A 24,616-nucleotide genomic window follows, 5' to 3' on the forward strand; every position below is an offset into this window, starting at 1 on the left:
CTTGGCACGGTCTGAGAAAGCTCCCCTCCTCCTCATGGAGACAGAGGAAGGAATAAAAGACCCAGGTTTACAGCTGCCTGTGCACATCTGTAATTAAGTTGCAGCCTCACAAAAGCTGGTATCAAGAGCCTCAGCAGAGAGACAACAAGGAAACAGAGGATCTGTCCCCAGATGACTTTGTTATATTCTGAAAGGCCAGGAAAGACCAAGCCAGAAACAAACTTTTAAAGACAAAAACCCCTCTGTCCTCCTCCAGAAAACTGTAATGATTTTATTCACTCTTTAAACATGAGAAACTCGTGAATCTTGCTAAATACATCACTGAATGATGAAACAGCAGGAAAGGAGCATCTAAAAGAAACAAGACAGAAAAAGTGCCCAGTGAAGAAAAGAGAATAAAATCCTTCTTTCCTCTGCTTCAGCTTCCATCTACCTCCATCTGCAGAGCCACTCCCAGGATGCTGCTCCCCTTCCCCACCCACTCAGGAGCCACAGGGGTCTGCAGACGTGCTGGTGCTGCCCAACCCTCTACCTCAGAGGAAATCTGAATGATTTGGTCGGTCTCCTCTTCTGGCCCCTTGACTCTCAACTCTTTGCTTTGCCCAAGAGTACTGGAAAAGATTCAAGGCAAATCCTTTTTCACATCATGAAAAAAAAAAACCCAAAACCCAAACAGGTGAATGTAGCGTAGGTGCACTGCTCCACTAAACGATACTAACTCACCACAGAAGTCCCACCTTGCTTACATGCAACACACCTTCAAGACACTCAGTTTGTGACTTCCCCACACCTTGGGTGATCAATGGCTTTGGGAGCTCTGAAGACACTGTCTGCTGAATTCCACAGTCACTAGCAACAAGATGGTAGAGTAACAAAGGCTATACTACAGCAAAAAAACCCGAAGACAAGTATACTGAACTAAGTTTTGAGGATGTTCAACTTAGCTGAGATCCTGTGGACAGCTCCAAGGCACAAACAGATAAAGAAGAAAAGCAGACACAAACTGTTCTGTTTTCTGTATAACATCCTATTCTTCTCCCAAGCATTACTGATAAGATCATAAGAATGATCAGCTGATTTTGTCAGATTGGATTTGTTACAATATGCAAACCATGATCCTGGATACGGATACTCAAAACATTCAGGTGTGAAAGGACCAAGTGACAACCGTAAGAAAAAGAATGAATATCTGACACCATTTTTAATTTTCATTTCAAAATTCTAATAGGTACGTTTCATTGACACATCTGCTTCTTTAGAGAACTGAATCACCAGCTGATCTCCAAGCCAAAAACTCCTACATGCCAGAGCAGTGGTACATATACAAGTGTGGTTTCTTGTATATCATTTGATGGCTCAGAAGATACCTCTGCTAGTCTTTTTACCTGTTCTTAGAGATGTCTCCTTCAACTTGGTTGGCATTGCTGTCTGTTCCTTTGTCCTGAGCTGTGTGAAATGCTGGTGCAATGCAGTGCAGCAAGTGTAGTGACCTTTAATCAACTCGCAGCATCTGCAGCAACCAAAGGCTCCCAAATTGCTCCAGCTGAGGAAGAAGGAGTAAAAAGTTCTGATGCACAGTCCCAGAACTCATGGTGTGTCTTTGGAGGAGACAAGAGTAGGCTGTTTCATTTATCAGAAAACATTTCAACATGGATCGCACTATCAATCTGCCTGACAGAATCTCCAACAGCTCTTTGAAATTGTGCCAGCAACAGAGCTGGGTTACCTCTGGGCCAAGGCTGCTGCAACACCTGCTTTTTCTACTTACAGTGTTGGATGAACCATCTGCAGCCAACACAACCCTGTTTGGGTTGGTTTTTCTGTTGTTGTTTTTTGAGGAGTGGGGGCAAGAAATTCATCAGCAATCCTACCCTGCTCTCGACAAGTCAACAGATGGCCTAGGTACTCTGTTATCAGCCAAGGCAAACGCTAGCTTGAGATCAAGGAAAATTATTACCCAGTCAGACTGATCATCAAGCGCTGTTCCAGAACAGTCAGAGCAGCGCAATCTTCACGCCGAGACATGCTAAACAGTAAAGTCCACCTTACCCCTACTGAAGTCAACTGTATTTCAGCTACACAGAGACAAAACCCCATAGTTTTACTTTCACTACCGTCCCTTGGTCTGTCTTCACCCTACGGAGAAAGGATGGGAGACTGGGAACCTCCCAGCATTCTTGCCTCTGTCAGGCTCTTTCCCAGCCTAAAGGACAGAATATATCTGAATTAGAGAGAGTTGACCATTTTTTTGGTGCGTACCAACCAGCACAGACGTTTTCCAGCTCCACGTGCAAGCCCTATTAGCTCACTCAAAGATGGAGCAAAGGCTCTGTGCTGCAGCCGTGGTGGAACAGGACAGTAATAAAGGGCATTGCTGCATGCAGACAACAATCAGATGGATTTTACAATTATAAAACTTTAATTTCATAACAAGACTTTTTTATATCATCATGATGTGGTAAGCAGGACTCATCTCTGTCCCTGAACTGCCTTAATGAAGATTGATGGTGATGTTTCCTTTCACAGCAGCCATGTCTCTTACTCTAATTTTTGGATCCATTTGCACATCAGTCCATGAATACATGCCCTTACCTGAGCTCCAGCCTGGCTTTCTAGAGCAGACTGCCCAAACCAAGTGAAATTCCCAGTGGGCAGAATTCCAAACTTGCATTTTGACTAATTAAGTGATATTAGGAAAGCTGTAAATGCCACGCAAAAACTGGCAGGCAAACTGCTTCTAATGATTAGACAATTGCTGTGCAGGGAGACCCAGCTGCATCCTTGATTCACAAGCCCTGTCAATAGAAGCATTAGTCTTTCCAAAATTGTCAATGTCAAGATGATCAAAAGTGGAATCAAGGATATGAGGTAGGAGAGAAGGTAAAAGGCTACGAGCTTTCACCCGAAGGAGACTGCTGCCTTAGCCATACAGAGGAGGATATGCAGGGTTGAAAGGTATATTTCTCAGCAGGAGTCTAATTCTATCTGACCACTAAATGCTGAAGAACGAATTAGCACAATAATCTTGCAGTCAAAACCTTAAGGGCATGATGATATCCATATTAGAGCAACGGCAACGTCATAATGATACAAATCAATCCACTCAAACAGAATCACCCTGGACACCTTTTCTTGATCCCATTTTAGTTCAGGGTTGGACTTAAACCCTGAAGCATGAGGGGACTTTCACCTTAATTTTTATACTCACTTTTTGCACATGCTGTAGCAACTATGAATACACTTGATATTCATATGTAAATTCAACCTTTCTGAGCATTTCTGGCATCAGAGATATCCTGTAGCAATGAGTTCCACAGAATCTACCGAACTTAAAAGATTTATCTCTTTCTTTGTAATGGCTTGAATTCACAAGGCAAATTAAGTTGCAACTCCTCATTACAGTGAAACCGTTTGGGGACATACACCAGTCTTCTAGAGTTCAAAAGTAGAAAACAGACCATCAGTCACCACAAAATCCCATAAAACCCCACTGATCCAAAATGCAAAAGATTGAGCAGCACAGGGATGCTTGCTGGAATGGCAATAGGTCTTTGGCATTGTGAAAGAGTCAAGAGACATGCCTGTTGGGCACGTCAGCGACTTCCTGTGCATGCTGCTTCTCTGCAGTGAGGAAAGACAGTTAATCCCTCAATGGAAGTGGGATCAGCTTCCTTGCGTCTACCCTTCAGTAAAAGCATGAGCCCAGACACCTACTAAGCTGATGTACTGTAACTTAATATACAGTATCTGGTTCATGTGCTCATCTCTTACCTAAATACAGCATTTCAGCTCTCAAAAAAAATCACGAGCAATTATTTTCCCATCTTCGGATCAGGCTTTGCAAGAACCGCTACAGCTAAGGGGACCGTTGGTTTGCACAAAGAGGTTTAAGAAACACATGGAAGCTTTACACGCGTGTTCAGAAGGGGAGGGTTCCTTCCACATTTCAGCACTGAACCGTCACACACCTGGCTGCTCTGTCGTCCTGTCTCACCTTCCCCAAGCAGGCTCTCTAAGGAGGTGCTAAGCACAAAAGAAGACTTCAAAAGAAATGAAAAGTTTTCTTTGTCCACTTAAAGAAACATTTAATGATTGCCTTTACCCCACTTTCAACCTAGACTGCCTGTTCTTTATTCTCTGAGCAGGTGCTGAGAGATGAGGCTTTAGTGAGCAGACTGATTAAAAACAAGTATCGGATGTTTGGAGACAATGTGTAATACGACAACCAACACTCATCGTATCACGTGAGAAAAATAATTAAAAAGATTGCTCTGTGACTATGCTGTTATAGTTTCAAGCCTTGCATTTTACAATTAAAAACCATTTGCCTTCTAAATGGCAGGTTAAATTCTGCTTTCTGCTTTGTCAGTGTGAAATCAAAAGCGATTCTCTAAGTTAACAGCACTATCTTGAATTTATACTAGTGGAGATGAATCTACATTCACTTTTCCTAAACTATCCTATAAATACTAATATATCTTCTCTGGTTTTTGTTGTTATTGGTTTTGTTGGGTTTTTTTTAAGCACACACAGAGAAAGTTGATTAGAAACAAGTTTCACAGGCAAGAACAATTGTTGCACGTCACAACTTTGGCTATTTCTGCAGAATCGTAACTTTCCAGATGCTCCCGGATTTGAAATCTGGAGCTTGAGCCGTGACGAACCTGTGCAAAGTCTGTCCACTTTCCCTGAGCTGCAATTATATGATCCACGTGCAAATGAGCTTTCAAATCACTCTCAGACCATTTGTCCTAACACTTCCACATCCCCCAACCCCACGCGTCCTATGCATAAACTACCTACTGTATCTTGAGCTTGTCTGTACCATAATAGGATGAAGACTCGGGGAGGAGGAATGCCGTCTAAAAGAGGTTTGTAACAAGGGAAAAAGTAGCTCTAACAGAGTAGCGACATCATAGGAACAGAGAGAGGCATTGTTGCAGGCCAAGTAATCCTGTGACACGCTACTGTCAGTCATAGCTTGACACCCTGCTGGGCCAGCAAGACATCAAAGCCCACCCCATACCATCTTACATGCTCTTTATCGGCTAATCAGGCTATTCTTCCTGAAATAAAGCTCCGTTAAATCCCCTGCTCACAGGGGCATTCCCATCCTGTTGCCCATCTGCTGGTGAGGGTCAGCTGAAGCAGGAGGCAGATCAGTGGCCTGTCCCTGGTGGCTTCTCAAAGCAGGACAATGCGGTCACCAACTTTTTATTTTAAAATCCCTTCCCCTTGCAATTTCCCCCCTCCCCCTTCCCCAAGATACATACATGTGCAAGAGATGTCACCAACCCAGGAACAATTACGTGGATTAGTGCTTTAATTGCACAGCTAACGTTTGATAATGGAGTTTGCAGCAACAATTACACGGAAAGAGTCACAATTGATACTGATAAAAGAAAAATTATTTTCCTCCTTTGAATTATTTCACTGCTAAGTCAGAGGTTTGTATCCTGCTGTTGTGCTAGGGAAGACAGCAAGCCCTTAACATTGTAATCTCAAAAGGGAGGATTATTTATCCTGTGGAACCCACCCAAAGTAGCTAGGATGGGACATACTGAGCACCTCCAGCTCCATTTCAAGCAGAGAAGAGAATTCAGGGCTCTGTTCCTCCAGAAGCATCAGGGAGTCTCAAATTCCTTACACAGGGAAGGAGTACCCAGGAAAAGCCCTGTCCACAGACCAAAGGGGACAGAGCTGTAACTCTAGGTTTGCTACAGACTCTTTCTGGGAGAGATCCCACAAGATTCTGCAGAAATGCTTTTGTCAGAACTACTTCAATCTACAGGCAGCTGAACACAAGTTTGTAGAAGGATCATTTCTACCAACAGATCTGCTTTTTGATTTGAGCTTGTACTTATATAACTACAGTTGATCATATAATTAACTCCTAAAAAAATACACTGCAGGCCTCCCCTTTCCTTCACATACTAAGCTAATGTCTTCTTAGGGAGAAGAATAAGCAGTCCAAGCTGCAGCTGACCATTCTGAGAGGATGGACACAATTTGTCCCACGGCAAATCTGACAGCCAGGAAACTGCTGGTGGAACTGCAGGAGAAAGCCTACAAAAGACTGCCTGTCTAGTGTAGAAAAGGTGATAAAAAAAGGCCAGAGGAGGCCACAGAAGGCCTTTAAAGACAGTAATACACATAGTTTGCTCCTGATGCAGTGGTATTTGTCAAGAACAGGAAGGAAGAGGCTATCTTGTGAGATAAATCAGCACTCATACAGCCTTGCTCATAATGCGCAGGACAGTCAACTTCAAATCTGAGAAGCAAAAATATTAATTTCTCTGGTGTTCCCTTGATGCTTTTATCATTCCATGCCTTATATCAACAGCAAGTACTTATGAGCACAGCTGTATCTGAGAGCACCTTTCCCTAGACAGGGGTGAGGACAAAGAGTTGCTACTGCATGCGATCCTGCACCAGGGATCACAGCTCTCTGTTGGACTGTGTGACTGGAAGGGGGGGATGTGAAAAAATCTGGCAGCTTCTACAATGGAGGTGCTTGGCCATGACAACGGGACTGCTGCTGGAGCTCTAGAAACCAAGACCTTTGCCAGAAAGAGAACCACTCCAATTTATGGGAAGTCTCACTGCCTGTACTGTTCCTCATCCTTCAACATAGCTCTTGAGTGAAGTATAAATAAAAATTAGGCTGTTTCTGCTCATGAGACTCAAAGGATGGTGAGCTGCTTGTTTTTGTTTTGCTTATTGTTTTTTGTGTTTTCAAACTGAATCCACACTCAAATGTTCAACCAAGTTGGTTTAATAAATGTAATTTTTAGGGTCTCTAAAGACATTAGAGAGAGCAATGCAATCTAAGCCAATGGCTCAACATGATTTAGCATCTCAGGAACAATCACACGTGACCTGCCCATGGCAGGGGGTTGGACTAATGATCTCCAGAGGTCCCTTCCAACCCAAACCATTCTATGATTCCTGGAGCAAGCACAACCACCTTGAAGGAGCAAAGCACACCATAGCTTGTCGTGTGGTGTTCCTCGGCTTAGGAACACCAAGTTGGCCTACCTTTTTGGTCTTGGTTTGGTTTTCTTCTTTGAGCCTGCAGCTGGAAGAGCAGTCAGGTTCTGGGGGGCATCTCTCAGGCCAAAGCTCTTGGCCACATGACCCAGGTGAAGAGATTTGATGTGGAAGATGTGCTTGAGGTTTCTGGGATAGGTGGTATAGGCACAAAGGAAAGACTGCAGTGCTGAGGGGGGAGAAAAAAAAAGTTAATTTTGTTTGCTACTGCATTTTTTTATATATATATACTTAAAGATTCAGCTGTTCCAGCTGAAAGAACATTGGTCTTGTCCTTTGGGACACCTTCTGGTCAGCAGCTGGTAGAAAAGGTTGGTATGTTAAAAATCTGTGAAGGTTGTATAGTACTAGTACAATCCTGAAAGGGGAAGGTAGGTGGTGGAGGAGTGTTAGGAACTGAAACAAAGCTATATTAAGTTGCATTAGGTTTGCCTCTTGCAGGGATGCCCCTTTAGCCAGAAAGGACAATGTCTGTAGCACATCTCACATGACGAGTCGTTGACATCAAATGGTAGCAGGTAAGGGGAGAGAGGGAATAGAGATACAGGGAGGAAGAGAGGGAAAGCAAAGCATGGAGATGGCATAGGAAGACTGCTCTGATATTACAGTCCCAGTAGCCCATGTATTTTTCACCAGTTACTAGCTAGTCCCTTATAAATATCTGAGAGCCAGATGGATTTCCTGACTCATCATCACACTGAGAACAGAGCTCACCTTCTCAGAAAGGGAAAAATAATAGAATTGTGTGCAAATTTCCCTTCACATCTTTATATTCCTGTAATGCCCTTCCCTCAGGGCTCATTGCTCTAAAGACGATCATCCACTAATATGAACACTACCACTGCTCCTCCACATACCCGGAACATTAACTACACCCAGGCTGTCCTCCCTGCTTTGGGGAATAGAGGGACTTTTAGTAAGGAAACTCCACAGCTCAGAAAATGCCTCCCTTCAATCCCTTGCTGCTACTCTGCTTGCTAAACCTCCTGTGTCCTCGCAGCCCTCACTCCAACCACCACCTACATCTTTCTCTGTCTCTCAACCCCTGACAGCAGCAAGCTCTAAACTCTAACCTCTCCTGCCCTTGCCTGTTGAGACACCGGACCAGCAAGTTTGCCCACAGCTTATGTCTAATCTCTTGGCAGCAGCCGGAGATTGGAGTTTATGAACAGTAATAAAAATGTCATTTTAGCAGATCAGCTCCTGGAAGGACCCTGGGAATCCATCAAATCTCTGTTTACTGAGTAAAGCGAACTCCTTTTCCCAATCGATGAGAAGAAAAGATTGAGTTTTTTGCACCTTCTTCCCAATTTCACAACGCTACTTTCAGAGGCACCTGAGCATCAGAAGACCTGTGTTTTCCCAAAAAGAGAATGCTAAATTCCAAATACCCCATCTCGGTGTCTCATCTGAAGGCCATATCCTTCTGAGGGCTTATAAACCAGCTCAAATGCTCTCAAAAACCCTAACCTGTTGCTTTTTTTCATAAAGTTATTGGTCAAATTCACCCGCTATAAGCAGGTGTAACTCTTCAAAATGAACAAAACAAACTTGCTCCCGCTCCGAATTTGGTCCTGTTGGAGCTAATATAGCTGTCTTTCTCACAGCATTTGAAATGGTGGATACTAAAGATCCTGTTATTATGAAGGCTGAGCTCACCTCTCACAGTTCTTCAGATAGGAAAGGCTGCTGGTACTAACTCCCCAGATCAGTTAGAGAATCAAAGTGGCAAAGGCTCCCCTCTTCCCAAAGTCCTGACAGACAACTGCCAGATCCAGTCCTGAGTCAGAGCCTGCAAAACCAGCGAGAGCTGCAAGACACTAACCCAAAGCAGAACTAACAGCCCTCCTGTACCAGCAGGTCGAAACCTCAGCTCCTGCAACCATCTCACCTCTAAGGAGCTCAGAGCTGCTAATGTTCATTACAGCCCCCATGAGATTTAAATGAAGACCTTTGTGGGTGTGATTCTTCTTTAAATCTTTACTATCAGGTCTTTAGACCCCTCAGTGCTGCCAGAATCACATTTCCTGGCTTTTATGTGCAATTACAGTGGCCAGATATTAAAAGCTTTTTTTTAAAAGTTGAAATTCTTTTATAATTCTGTGATCAAAGAGAGCTTTATGAAAACAACTCAAAAAGACTGGTAACAGCGCTGGTCAGGCCATAGCTCACATCAAGGGTACCTCATCTTAACGCCACAGGAGCAAACTGCCTCAGCTGTTACAGTTTTTGCCACACCAACATGAGTTGAAGGCAACTGTATACTGGCCTGGGGTGGGATTCAGACTTGCACTCATGTAAGAGAGTGGATTTAGATTGGTCCTTTGCACCTGTGCATCCCCACTTTTCTAAAGGAAATGGAAGTGTGGAAAGTCAAAGAAAAAAAAAGAGAGCGTTACATATGATGGAGGTTAGATAGGTTGGTTTGTTGGTTATTTTTTAAACAGGGGACAAGAGAGTAATGAGATATGAAAGTGAGACAGGTGACATAACCTGTTCACCACGCTCTCAGCTGGCAGCCAGTTCCCAGTGCTGGCCCCAGAGCGCAGCCTCAGCCGCACGGCTGGATAAACCGGTGGAGGCGTTTTGCCAGCGTACAGAGCGTGTGGGAACAGGAAGGAAGAGTGCTCTAAAACCACCACAGATTCAAGCATCGTGCCACGGCAGTGGGCTCCTGTAGCTCTGCTGTCCCTCTCAACACACTTATGCTGAAGACAGAGGCAAAATGCTCAACTGTTGGCTACAAAATGGGGAAACATGGAGGAGAAAAGCAGGGTTTGCTTCCTTACCCTTTCTGTAACCCCAGTGGCACAAAGGATCAGTCTCCTGAGCTCTGTCTGTCCCCACAGCTCCAAAACAGAACACCTATCACCATGCAACCCTTTGGATGAGTCCTCCACTTCCCAAAAGGAACCCCACACTTCATGAGATTCAGCCTTCAGGTAGCAGGGCCCAGCCGTACCCCTCCTCCCACCCACCTCACCGCTGATCAGTCAATCAAGTTTGAAGGGCAGCACCTTCACTGAACCATTTGATTTGAGTTTGGAAGACACAGGACCAAGAGGCAGAAGGGGTGAGTGGGCAGGGAGCCACTCGCCTTTTGAAAGCAGGCTGCAGTGAAAACACTGCTTATTAACATTGACTAGGTCAGAAAATGGGGAAAAAGAGAAAAAGAGAGAGAAACAAATGCATCTCTGGCACAGTTTCCAATTGATTGTCTGCCATGAAAGCAAAAGCCAGCTGCCATGTTAATTATTCATGATGCCTGGCGCAGAGGGGAGGAAAAGGGGGCTTATGGAAGCCACTCAGCAGTGGAAAATTTGCATATGTAGATAGCAGAGTAGGAAAAAGAGGTGGAGTGCTCCTGTACAAGATAAATGGGATGCACAACATTTCAGCATTTCCTGATATATTTTGTGCACTTCTTGTCCGTGGCTAAAAAAGTTATTAGAGCTGAGATCAGCAACAAGTGTGCGTGGGGGGGTGTGTGTGTGTGTGCACAGTGACATGTGCTGCACAGAGAGAAACCACAGAGGTTTTCTAAGTGTGACCAGAGCCATTCAGTTGTTCCCCCTGTCACAATCATTTCAGGTTAGAAGTTTGCATGGGGTATAAGAAATCCCAGGGGAGCAACAAGAAGCTCATCCATGCAGAATCAAGGATTTGATCATATTAGCCACATGCTTTGAGGTTGTGGAGTTAAAAGTGCAGCTATAAAAAGTAATTACACCAGTCAAGTAGCACAACACACCTGAAAATGGGTGCAAGCAAGCTGCTTGTGTAGCAAGCCTCTAACACTTTCACTGTAGGAGAAAGGTATTTTGAAACCCCGAGGAAAGAAATAAGCACTGCAACTGGGGGCAGGGGGAGTGAGAATCAGCACAGAGACATGCAGTGGCACAGGGCAGAGCAAAGAGCAGAACAGGAGCATTTCAAATACCTCGTCCACCACTATGGCCATGCACCGTTAAAAGCATGCAGAATAATTTGGGGTAAGCAGGTAGTTACAGTACGAGCTCTAGTCGTTCTGCTATGTCATTGCCTGACAAGTTAGTACAGCATTCAGAAGAAAACAGCACCTTCGAACCCTTGAACAATCACTTCTCATTATTCCAAACATTTTAATGCTGAACTTAACTTCTAGTTGAGAACAGCCTTCCCTTATCCAGTTCTATGATGGCATTGTACAGCTCACAGGCCCATTTCCCCACTGGTTTTGGATCCCTCGGTAGGTGATTTATGTAGTTTAGCACATATGGTACACTTGTACGCACACGCATTCAGCAGGTATATATAATGGCAAACAGAAATCATGTAGACCATTAAAATTCATCTCATCAGGACCCCTCTCATCCAAACCTAACTGGAAGTGCTGCAGAACTGACATCAACAGGACTTCTGTGCAAGCTTAGACAGCAGGATTTGACTCAGATCAAAGTGACAAATGAGGTGAAAAAGAAAACAATGGGGAAGGGAGACATGTGGGAAGAGGAGGCTCAAAAAAAGGGGAAAGGCTCTAGTCCTATATACTGTGAGCAAGAGTCATTTAGTCTCTTGCATAGAGAGTTTGTATTTTGTGGACTTGTCTCAATATTTAACAACGAAATTCCAAGTAATTGTCAAGGACCTTTGGGGCCTGACTTCCCGCATTCCCTTTACAACAGCTACTCAGTTTTCAGGTGCACCCAGATCAGCCTTACTGGGCAACAGAGCAGGACACAGAAGAGGGGTTCCTACATTGCACCACCATTTTGGATCCTCTCAGGAGACTACTCAGTGTTTGTTTTCCAACTATATCCCTGGCAAGTTTTTAATCTTTCCCTAAAATCCACCTTCCTCTGGATTTTCCAAACTGAGAAGCAGAAGGGAAGTTTCTGGTACCGCTCAATCACAACCGCTGCGCATCCTGCTCGGCAAAGATGGGAGATCAAATCCCAGATTTACCCCTAGCTACAATTATTATTAAATCCATCCCACTTTTTCCTCTTTCTGCCTTTCTGAGTAGTTGCCTTCTCTCACATTTTTCTCCCATCCCACACAACAACCCCAGCCTAAGATCCCTGCCTGTTAAGAGTTGTTCCCAAGGCATCCTGTCTTACAGGCTTCAAATTCATCCCGGGTGTAAACTGAAAGCATCTAACGGGTACTGCACCAGGATGTGGTTAAGCAGGTCACCCATGACCTTCCAGCATAACACACATAATCTATTCGCTCATGCGACTGGGTCAGAGCCCTCGGATGTGAATCCTATTGAAAGCCAAGATTAAACCTCATTTGCACGTAATATGGGAATGCAAGAAATTAACATTTAATATCATCACAAAGCCTTCTGGGCCCATCTCAACCCCCTACAGAGCCCAATGGCCCCAAAATGTTTCTTCCAGGCCTTTTCCCTGAAGGCCTCCCGCAGAATAAAACCTTGGCAGCTTATATGAACCCTTCTGGAATAAACTGAAAAGAAATGCACTGACCTTTCTTTGCCCACCGGACAGTCCCCTCGCTGGAGTGAATGTAATTTTCAAATTTTGTCTGCAAGACCGTGGCCCGCTCCCGGACTTCCTGAGGGCCCGTGCCACAGGATTTCTACAAGGGTGGTGGGAGGATTAGAGGAAAGAGAGAATTTGAGTCAGGAATAATGAAGCAGTTTACAATAGATTTAATAACAGTAAAATCACACAGTAACCACCCAGGGGCCAACAAAGGTAATCCTCTCAATATTACTAGAGGAAAAAAATACAGATAAAGACGTTAAAGTCAAAGCAGCCAGTGAGCACTGTGTGGTGAGGAGAGCAAATCAATTTTAATTCTGTGTTTTCTAACATCTATCACGTATCTTTTTCCCTTGCCTTTTTTTTTTTTTTTTTTCCCCCCAGATTCCACAGGCCAGATACCACTGCTTGTTTCCATTGGAGTTATTTGGAATAACTCCCCTCAGACTCCGTGCTAACAGTTTTAGACTGATGTTGCAAGTTCCCCTGTGCAATTTCCCAAAACACCTGGCCTGTTCTTGGCACTTATGGGGCAGGAGATCTATGTTCACCCCCAAGCTCCAGAGAACAGACAAAATTTAGTACCTGTGAACAAAGCCAGCCAAATGAACTTCTTGTTTTCGATGCCTACATGAAGTTTGCTCACTGTCAACAAGTTACTTAACTGTAACTGCCGTCACGTGGTTCCTCTACAATAAGACAAGCCTCTTGCACCAAAGGGATGACAGAAGAAACTTAGACCAAAAGGGCAATTTTGCATGTGCTCATGTTTCCCCAGGATCAGACTGTAGGATGCAGTTCAGGAAAACAATCATTCCTGGGACCAAGCTGTTACTGGGAGGAGAAAAGAGGCTGTATCTCCCTCTAAAGTAGCCGAGCAGAAGAAAACAAGAGAATTTTTGATAGAAAGTTGACAGCAAAGTGCAAAGCCAAGCAGCCATGGAAGTGAACCTCTCCAAAGAAAGGGCCACAGTTCTCTAAAGCTACTCAGACAGGAACCAGCATCCAAGTCTAAGAGTGCCAGATCCAAGGCAGTAACTTGATACTGGTCAACCCCCTCATCTGACCAGGGCTGACTGAAAACAAACATCCAGCTCCCAGGATTCTGTGCTAGGCCTGTGCCAAGGCAACAATCCTGTTGTTCCTCCCTGGTAGATTTGCATGCTAATGCTGCAAAACCCTCCTTCCCTCGCAGCTGCGAGCATCGTGTCAGCACTGCTGCCAGTCCAGGGGAACCATATCACACTGACACCGCGAACCTCAGTGATCGTGGAAGCCAGGCGATGCTGCTGGCACCCTAAACAAAATGTTTTGCTGACCCAGATCTGCCACTCTATAGCCTAACAGCAAATCTGACCAGAGACAGACCCTGAATGTAGTTTAAACTCCCTGCACAGTGCCCTCTTCTGAACTCAGGATCCCACAGCTTCCAGCCACTGGGTTATTCTTCAACAAAGCAAACACACGTGGGGACTAGAGCTCCTGCTCACTCCCTACCTGGACTAACTGTCCATCTGCATCTCCAAAGACAAGGCGGGTATTTTAAGCCTCCATGATGAGTCTCCCAGATTTCCCTTCTCTGCTACCTGTCTCCCAGTCCACTCGAGAAAGACTCACAACACACATCGTTTCACAGATCCTTTTAGTTTGACTTAACGTCCGCCTATTAATCAGTTGAGACAGTCTCCAGTCGAGGGGCCTCTGTAAAGGCTTAATAAACTACAAGTGGTGCTGCCTCCCCGAAGTGGACACTCGTTGCTGTGACTAACAAGTTTCCATTGACGTGAAACATAAAACTTTCTCCCCCCACCTGCTCCTCCTAGCCCCCATCACTTTTCTTTTGTTAAGCCTCCTGGCAGCACAAAGTGTCACCTTCCCAGCGTTTTTTAATATGAATGTGAAATTAGTGAGGCTTGCCCTTTCCCCTGGCGGACAGAATCCTCTGTTATTAAAAAGTAAAGCACTTTAATAATGAAAACTTTTTCTCTTTTTCCTGTGTTTTAACTGTTTAAAATTAATGAGAAGGGCATAACGGTTGTCAAAGCGATATTGAAAGCCGGGTAGCCAGGACCGAATAAGCACGAAAATCCCTCCAGAGTGTTAAATAAACAGTGCTTCAGCCCCCTCTGAATCCCTCTGTTGGTTATTGTATACATTCTGTAACAGCACTCAGAATAGATCTGAGCACCGGGGAGGCAGAAAGGTTTCAGAATTCCAATAAAGGCCTCAAATTAAAGACAGCCTGGTGCGAATTCCAGGAGAAAATTAAAGAGACCTCAAGCTTAAGTGACAGGTGACTTGCTTCTGTGTCACAACTGTCAGGGGATTTAGTGATAATATGGCAATATATTACAAAGGACTTTTCTTATTCCCCCCTTTAGGTTTCAAAATGAGGCATCTCTTCTTCCTGGTGCTGGGGGGAAAAAAAAAAAGGTAAGACAAAAATGAGGGATAAGAAACTAGGTGCATAATTTCCAAAGTGTGAGGTCAGTCCAAGAGAAATAAATGAAAAAAAGCAAATGGCAGGAAACATAATGTACTCAGAAAACAGCTTCTCCCCTCCTCCCATCTCCACCTTGTCTTTTATCCCCTTCAGCCCCTTGAGACAGATCTCATTTTAAAATTGCCCCCTAATGGGCATGAAAAAAAATCCGTGTTTGATTCCTGCCTTTCAGGGAGGTTTATCTAAAAAAAAAAAAAAAAAAAAAACAAAACCAAAACAATAATAATAAAAAAATAAATCTAAATTTAAAACTGACTTAGAGCCAAACCGTGAAAATAAAACCTGCACACCATGTGAGTGTCTGGACAGATCAAATAAAACAGTGCTACTGGAAGTGCACTGGAAGGCATCCTGTATGCTTTACTCACACAAGCAAGCTTTAATCCTGCTCGTATCTTGGTTTGAATGAACAGGACAATTAATTTGAGACCTTACACATTTTTCCAAGACCCAAAAGATAAAAGCCTACCCCAGAGGTTTGCTTTATCTACTCTCCATCTAGATGAATTTGTTACATCTGTTAAGTAAGAAGCATTATTGCCATTATGGAGAAATAGTGGGATAGGAGAACTTTCTCTACCACATGTTTGCTTAGGATAAGAGCCTATTCTGGCAGATCCCTAACCACTAGCGTAATGACTGTGATCAATAACAATATCCGTGAGCCTAAAGATGAAACTGGCCTGGATGCAGTGTTATTTAACTGATTCAAGTCATCAAGGGGACTCCGCCAAACGCCAGCCACACCAGGAAGAGGCATACTTATTTCTTTCAGAAGAAGGGAACTTCTGATTATAAAGACTGCAGCTTTCAGGTTTGAGAGGCTGGGATAAGTACTGAAAGCTTCTGATTTCATTAAGAGAATATGTTAATGGGAGAAGGAATTGAAATACAGTAAAACTAGACTGAGGTAGAAAAGTTCTTTCGTAGAAACAGTAAAAAAAAAAAAACGATGGGATGAAAAGCGCCAAAAAGCCAGGCTGTAACATCTCCTGCTTCCATTATACTTCAAAACAAAATGAAGGATTTTGTTTTAATAACAACTTTTTACTAACCTCCACACACCTTCTCTAGAACTCACCAAGTTCCCCTGCCCCCCTCCATAAAAGTTGAAAGATCAAATTTATTCTCTTTGTAGGCAGGTGAACATTCACACACCCAGACATAGCCACATATATATTTTATATACCTAAATATAAAATATACATTTTACAGGCACTTCAGCTTGCTCCCTGGCTGTACACAGAAGCCCAAAAAATACATGTTCCAACGTGGTACTTATAATGGACTTCAGTTGAGGCAACGAGAACCGAAGAGCATTATAATGAGGTTCCTGTGTGCACGACCATAATATATACATGACTCAATGCATGGAGAGCTGATAAGCAAAGCTAACACTCTCTCGAATGGCAACATCACAAACGGATCAGGTTCAGCTCCTCCTAACAAGTCCTCAATCACTCTCTGGCCTACGCAATGTCCCATTGCATTCCCAGCTTACTGTACAGCAAACTTAACAGAAATTAACCCTGTTGAAAACTTGGAAACACGCCCCTGCAGCTTCTGAGAAAGCACTGCAGACCACTTACAGAGCCTCTGATGGCAATAAAATACAAAGCTAACAAACAGCATGAATCCTTGATTGCATTTAATATATATATTTCAAGTAACTCCTGAAGAAGCCTATTTGATATTGACAGAACTACTATAATTTCATCCCCATTAAATGACACAGAATCTTTTCCATAAAGAGAAACTTATTTCTTAGTCCCAATCCTTTCAGATTCTGAGTCATAAAAAAATAGGTTATTCTGTATTTATAAGTTCCTGCAGCAGATTCAGACCATCCTACAGCCAGAGCGGGTATATCTCAGCTCCAGTGAAGTCAGCAGCAAAACCCCATTTGCTTTGATGGCAGAAGGAAGAGAGGAATTCAATCCCACCTTTGGCTGCAAGTGAAAGGACCCAGCTCCTTCTGTACACGTACTCCTGTACAGCGCCTGGCATGGCAGAGCATGCCCGGGCAGTGCTGCTGAGCAAAAACCAGAGTAAGAGCTACTTGCAAATATCGTTTGGTTTTGTATTTTTTTTGAAGGAAAGGGAGAAAGATAAACCAAGAGTATTTAGAATATTCTGTGCTTATACATGTAAAGTATTTTACAATTTGAAAGCATGGTAGAAATACCAATTTGATCAGTCCTGGTAGCAAACAGACTTGTTAGCTTTTTATTGCTGTTCCGAAGGCACCGAGATGTTTAGGAGAGAATGTTCCAAATGGATCAATGATTTCGAACCCGCGCAAGTACTGGGCTCTGACATTCAACAACACTGAGCAGGCATTTTCTCCTGTCACTTTTCAAAAGTCAGATCATAATTTCCTAAAAAAACATGTTCTTTTTTGCTCACTTTCTATCCAATAACATTTGTCCTCAAGCCCAGTACAAATACTATTCTGTCCCACATCAGCAACAAATTTAAAGTGTGATTTCTGCATAAATGTAATTGTTGAAAAAGTCTCCAAAGGAAACCCAAAGTTACCTGCCTATAAGCACATTTGGGAGAAAAGGGAAGTATTTATACACACAACAATTATTTGAAATAATTTCTGCACTGACAAAGCACGACTAAACTTTTACATATTTGTTGAACAAGTTAAGAAGCCGTATCCTACGCATGTTCCAGACATTTAAAATATAGGCATTACAGGCTGATTTCAGTGAAAAACTGTGCAGTGGTGGGAAAGAGCTTTAAATAGAGCTGTATCTCAGATGAGCCACAGATCTGGCTTTCTGTGAAATATAGGGCACATAGGAAAACTGAACATCTTTCAAAAGCATGTTTACCAAGAACACCACAGTTCGTAACAGTCATCTGCAGGAAACAAGAAGGCTCATACATGGTATAACAGAAAGAACGAGCAGGCAAAACAGCAACAAGAGAAAAAAAAGAGCATGCTGCATCATGCTTGACACATTCTTGACTTCCATTCAAAATGAGGGTTCTTGGAGGATTTAATTTGCCAGAATGCAGAAATGCCTGAGACATCAATTGCAAATGACTGAATTCTGTGAATTAGCAACTTGAAGGCAGACCCAAAGCTTGCCGAAGTCAATGAAAAGATGCCTGTCAACACAGTGAGCTTTGTTTTAGGCTCCAAGTAAATACAGATAATAAAAAAAACCTATGTAACACATCACCAAATACATCTGCCTTATTTCTTCAGAGAAGTAGTGTCGTTTGTGATCTCCAACAGCATTTTAGTGCAGAAAAGCCAAGAACAGAAACACTGTGGGGGAAAAAAGCCCGAAGCTTTTGCAGCCAGAAACATTCACTGTCTGTAACAAAAATATTTGCTGAAGAGTTAGAAGCAACTGCTTTTTGGGGACAACAGCTTAAAGATTGAGCAATTGTGATATAAGGCAATTCTAGAATTATTTGCACTGCTTGACATTGCAGATATATCAACCCTCATATTGTAAACATAGAAGCTAAGGGAGGAATACTTGTGATGTTTAACAGGTAAATGAAAATTGGAGCAATTCCAAATCAGCATAACAACTCACCTTGCTTCTTGGTCTGTGCAACTTGAAGCGATCATCTTTCATCAGGGTGGATAATACCTTCTCCATCTTTATCTCTGAAACACTGAGGCAACAAAGACAAAAAAATTACCATTTCTCCTACTTTTCAAATATAGTGTCTAATGAGCCACAGGCTGATAAAAGATAGCTAAAAGATTGAGATTTACATGTTCAACTTAAGAATTTTTCCCTGAAATACATAAGGTCTCACCCCAGACACTCCCTCAGCAACCCTTAAAAGTGTAACTACTGTAAAATCTTGACCCCAGCTAAACTGGTGCTTTCACTGAAACAGAGACACAATTTTACCCCCAATCTTGTCTCTGTTACAAGTCATCAACACACACTCCAATTCTAACAGAGCATCAAAATAACTGCGGGTGGACTTTCAGTTCACTGAAAGTCTCCTTGGGTCTCAACCAGAGTAACTGATTAAAGAAAAAATTTAGGCTTTTAATTATATGTCTGTTGTTTTCATAATTTTTCTTTCCCTGCGTTGAGAAGCACCAAGACAACTGGGAACCATTTGCTTATGTTTTCCACTAAAAGAAACTCAAACCAGAGTTGAAGCAGCTCATAACACTAATGTTTCTTATAGATTTGCTTTACAACTATAAACAATAAGATCTGTAACCTCCACCTTGAACCCAGAGGGTGTCAAACATTTTACTGTACATCAGATGCCACGGGCAGGGAGCAGGTGTCTGCACTTGGTTGCTTGTGCAAGTGTGAGAAAGAGACTGACTGAGACACACACGCAGGCTGGAAAGATGTGCTCTGCTTACTTTGCTACTTCTCCTACGTCTTGTCTCCCTCAGTTTACCTTCCAGAATCTCTGGAATTAGACATTGCTCAACCCTCATTCAAAGGGACAAAGTGCTTTGATGTTTACAGACATTTGTTTCCACCCATGTTAGCAACCACGCTCTCAAAACCAAAGAGCTAAAACTAAAGCTGTGTAAAGACACAGCTCCTTCTCATAGTGACTCAAGCTCAGAGGGTAACAACAGGATCCCAAGGAACATTTCCTATCAAGCCAACTCTCCTGCAGCTTCCTTCCCTCTGGTCACATCATCGCTCTTTCCCACAAAATCTTACATCATTCTAACTTCTTGCTATGTCACTTGGGTCAAAGCTCAGAGACACACTTCCCGATGGACACACACACTCTCCAATTCATTTACAGCCTCAAGAGCCACCTCTAACATCAAATACATGGCTTGATTTCCTTCCCCATTCTGAGAACTCACCTTCCCTCTCAGCTGAAGTGTAAAGCCAAAGCCCAGCCCATTAGGGACCCCATAGCATTTTTTTTTTTTAAATACAGGAGACTCAGTCAGCTGTCCTAGTCAGGCTTCACATCGGGCATTTATTTTCATTCTGTCGACTCACATTCCTCCTGTAGATTCAACCAGATGATTTATTCTCCAGTCCTGATAGCAAGACACTGCTGGGTCCTGTTATGGCCCAGATACTGGAAACGCTTACAAACCTGCTTCATTTTAAAGTGAGTGGTCCTACTTAGAGGTGCATTTACAGGAGACTAGAAATTCTTCATCCTCTTTAACACTGTCTTGTGGGGCACACGCACACCAGGTGACAGTACAGGAACAGCTGTGCAGCTCCAGGCCATTAATATTACAGCTGCATCCAAACTGGGTCCCATTTCCAAGGGAATTACTCAGATGATAAAAGCTACAGTTTGTGGGCCCAAATTTTCAGCAATGGGCAAAGGTCATCTCTAGAAAAGAGATTCTTTTCCTTTTTATACCAAAATAAATCATAAATACTACATGGAAGCCAAGGAGATCATTTGGGGTTACATCAGTCTAAGGAAGAGAGAAATCTTGGGGGTCCAACAGTTCTCAGCGTCCTGAATCTCAGATGGTCAGAAAGATGTATGTGGTTTCTGAGAGGAAGCATTGCTGATATTCTTCAATTTGTAAAGTACAGAAAGAAATCATAACAACAAGGTTATCCCCTTGCTTTTCCCTCAAAGATCTCTAAAAACCTGGCTAGGAGGAACGGAGGAATCTTTGCCATACCGTGATCCTCACCCGTTCCCCAGTCCTTCCCAGTTAAAGCAACAAATACCTTTACTTTTGTAATCTGCCTCTTCAACCTCAGCCAGCTCACCACCACAACATAAGGACAGGAAAAGAGATGGTCCAGAGGAATAGCCATCCAGCCTGGAAGGTACAGGCCAGTGTGGCCAGAAGATATCCTATATGGGAGACAAGCCCCATTGCTGTGCAGCTGGGACTCACGATGTAGCAGATTCCTCCGCAGAGGATACAGAGAAAGGCGGGGGGAGTGATGGAGGAAAGGGAAATGGAGCATAAAAAGACAACTGAGGGTTTCTCTGTTTGGTTTTGAAAAGTATAACAGTAAATTAAAACATAAATGGCAACCACTTAAGCAAGAGAAAAGTATACCTCCCCATCCCCCCCAAAGGTTCCTTTGACACCGCTATGAATGAAAACGTCAAACCTTTGACATTGATTTGTCTGAGATGTCACCCCCTCTCCGATCCTCCTCTCGCCTGGCGCGCTGCCAGCTCGCAGCCTAACAGATATGCGAACTTGGTTCACAGCGGGGAGCATCATGTGAGGGGAGCAGGGGAGGGGGGCAAGCACAACCGTAGAGAAGGGAGAGAAATGACTCGTGCCTTCACGGTGATGCGTTTTCCTTTATAAATTAGTTAGGCCGCCGTTAGGAGATAAAGAAATTATCTGATAGCTGTCGAGGCAGGCGCTGCTAGATTGCAGTTGAAGGAACTAAAAGAGATGTAAGGGAAAAAAAAAAGTGAACCTCACTGACTTTCTTCTGCTTCTTGCCTCCTCCCTTTGAAGGAAAATCTGTTAGTTACGTTTAGAGCCGAGACAGAACATTTCGGAGTCTAACCTTTAAAAAAAAAAAAAAGAAAAAAGAAAAGAGGAAATGTACAGAAAACATGAGTGTGCACGTGCATGCACGTACACATGTACAGTCAGGTACAGGAGCCACAACTTCAAGCCACACAAAGACCGAAAAGAAAGTTGCAGAGAGGCATGCAGCTTTCCTGAGCCCCAACGGGAATTACTGATCTCAGCAGAGCCAAAGTGAGATCGTTTTGGCAAAGGCTAACGTTGCTTTTCCACAGTGGAAGCCAAGGAGAGGCTTCAGGTACCGGTGAAAATTAATTGCGAGCGATTTCCAATTTCAAAGGCAGTCATCCCTAATTCCGAAGTGGATTTTCATCCAGGAACAAAGCCACGTCTGCTCTCATTACTTCCGACTCTCAACATTTCTGGACTTACTCCCATGCATGCTGGGGTGGGTGGAGGGGCTTAAGAAAAAACTCTAGGTCAGATCCTCATCTACTGTAAATCAGCACGGCACTGCTCATTTACACCAGCTGAAGGCTGCGGGGACCCATCTCATGCTTTGTCTTCTTAGAAATACATATTTTATGAAGTATTTACATTTCAATAAACCCAGCAGGAATTTCATTTAAAAAAGAAAAAACAAATTAAAAAAAATTCACAACACACATCCATCCTCAACAAAACCCAAGAGATTTAAAAATTAAGCAAAGAATAAAAAAATGCAAACTCCAGTAACTTGTGCAGTCCAAGTCAAAAGCTACAAAGACTTAGGGTAAAGAAACAAAAATTATCAGTGCTTAAGAGGATCAGTGACAGTCCAACACATGCTGTCTTTCGCCCTCGCACTGAATTAAATTGTCAGGATTATCACCATAATGCTCTGTTTATGAAGGGTAACGGCAATTTGTGCTGATGGCACTTGCTGCCTTTAGCTTCAAGCTGCCTTCCTGCATCTTCTCTGTAATTCATCAGCTCTTTTCTATCCCGTTGCCCCTTCTCACACCATGAGCTACTATGTAGGAAGAGCGGAGGACACATGACTGCCAACAGGCCGAATCAACCACCCGTGCCAATTAGACACTCATTTTCTTCCGTCTGAAGATGGGGGTCAAGGAAGGCAAATTATACTCCTTTTTTTTGGCAAGTCCCTCACCTGCGAGGCAGCACATTTTATGAAGAACATAAAACAAACATACAAGAAAAGACAATCCCCAGAGTTCTTTGGCTCTACTGATTTGAGAAGTGGATGAAAAAAAAAAAAATTCACATAAACCTCCCTCTGCTCATTCAGCACAGTCTTCTACAGATTCCCGAAGAACATGGCTAGCTCAACAACAGGTCTCCTTAGCAGATATAATTAGCAGTGTGAGTGACACTGCTCCTTAAACTTGTTAAAAAAACCCCAAATTGGATAAAAGCATTAACATTTAAAACAAAAAAAAAGGAGGGAAATTTCCCTCTCCTTCCTCCAACACTTCCAAAATATTGTAAAATAGAAAAATAGAACTTTCCACTCGGAGTTAAAAATTCACAATTATGTGGGATTTCACCTTTAAATGTCAGTGCTGTTTGTTACATGAAAAAAACCCCTGTCAGCTTAGCCCTCCATGTCTTGCTGGTGTCTGCTTAATAGATAGTTACCTGGGATGATGGATAGCTCTTTGTTAGACCACTAAATGGCTCACAGCCTAGAATAAGCCTGTATTTACTGCCAACATTTGTTTGTTTCAAGGATGCAAAACCAAATTTGACTCCAAGCAGCTCCACCCGACATAAACACAAGAAATAAGAGAGAACTAATTTGTGCATGAGTTTACAGGGCTCCATCAACACTAGTAGAACACTAAAGGGACTCTACTTTGCTGATGTTCTGAAACGCTGAGAGACAGCAGTGCAGGGAGCAAGGGGAGTCACATATATCCAGCTGACTGCTGAGGAGGCTTGAGACCTGATAGTACTCCTGACTAGTAATGCTGAGCAGCAAGTTGTGGTTTTTCTTCACAAAAGGACCACTGCACAACCAGAGCTGGACTAAAATCCCATCACGTGTTGGCCATCAGGTAGCTGACTGCACACTGGGCTGGTCCTTACCCAGCCTGGCTTGCTCTCCTTACTGCCCACTCCCAAGTCTGAGCTAGAGCCAGTGTAAGAGAAGCTTTCTCAGCTAGCCGGGAAGCACACCCCACTTCTGGTCTGCAGAGTCCACCCCCCTTATTGCCTTCCAGGACCATACTGGGTACTCGCCACTTGCAAAAGCCTCTACTATTCCTGTCACAAGCCACTTACACAACACATCTTGGCCAATTACCTGCCAGATATGACCCACAGCTCCCTAGCTATTTCTCCACCGGATCTCTCCTGAAGAGAAAGCACAATCTCTGACAATATGGTGCTATGCAGGCAGATGGCCAGTTAGCATTTGACAGGCTCATTTGACTTGTGATCTCCACATAGCCACGGTTTGAACCCAGGGCCAGAGAGATAACAATGGAGTGCAAAGGATCTCCGACTATCGTCTCCTCTCTGCCCCTCACCCTCACACTCACTCACACACAATCTGTCAGGCTGATGATTTTCACACACTTTCCTCTTCTCCTTTTGCTAGTCTGGGGCCGGTCCTGGATCACAAGAATTAATAAATTCTTATTAAAACCTGCACGAGACACAGTCCCGCTGAAAGTGCCATGGAAGGTTAATTAGCAAGGATGAGCTGAAACTTTTGTTCGCGTTTCTGACTCACTTAATCTTGTGAGAAGCCAGCAAGCTGACATATTCTGCCTCCGAAGGCGCCAGGACAAGCAGGCTGTTCCCGTGACAGCCAATGCGAGCCGTCCTCCCGATTCGGTGGATGTATTCCGCAGGTGAAGCCGGAGCGTTATACTTCAAAAGGGAACATGAGAAGGGAAAGGAGGAATTAACAGAACACAGCATGTTAATTATAAACGAGACACTCAGCCCGCTCATCTGAAACAAAAGGGATCTTAGCAAAACCCACATGCTATACCTCCCTCGGAATTGGCCTGTTTATACAGAGCCCATTGGGCTCATCCCTGTAACCATCACTCAGCCCCTCAGCCACAGCAGTTTTTTGACATGTGAATGTGACACATTGGCCAACTTTCAGAT

The 24,616-nt window shown here is 43.5% G+C and overlaps 1 protein-coding gene across 1 annotated transcript in view; it reads right to left on the reverse strand.

Moving 5' to 3' along the window:
* Nucleotides 1-24,616, reverse strand: part of DDX31 (DEAD-box helicase 31) — a 50,693-nt gene that overhangs the window by 3,765 nt on the left and 22,312 nt on the right. The window contains 4 exon segments of the mRNA XM_074891324.1: nucleotides 7,039-7,219; nucleotides 12,522-12,633; nucleotides 18,606-18,687; nucleotides 24,231-24,370. Coding sequence (XP_074747425.1) covers nucleotides 7,039-7,219; nucleotides 12,522-12,633; nucleotides 18,606-18,687; nucleotides 24,231-24,370 — 515 coding nt within the window.

This window comes from Strix uralensis, chromosome 21, assembly GCF_047716275.1.
Source record: "Strix uralensis isolate ZFMK-TIS-50842 chromosome 21, bStrUra1, whole genome shotgun sequence".
Classification (NCBI taxonomy): domain Eukaryota; kingdom Metazoa; phylum Chordata; class Aves; order Strigiformes; family Strigidae; genus Strix; species Strix uralensis.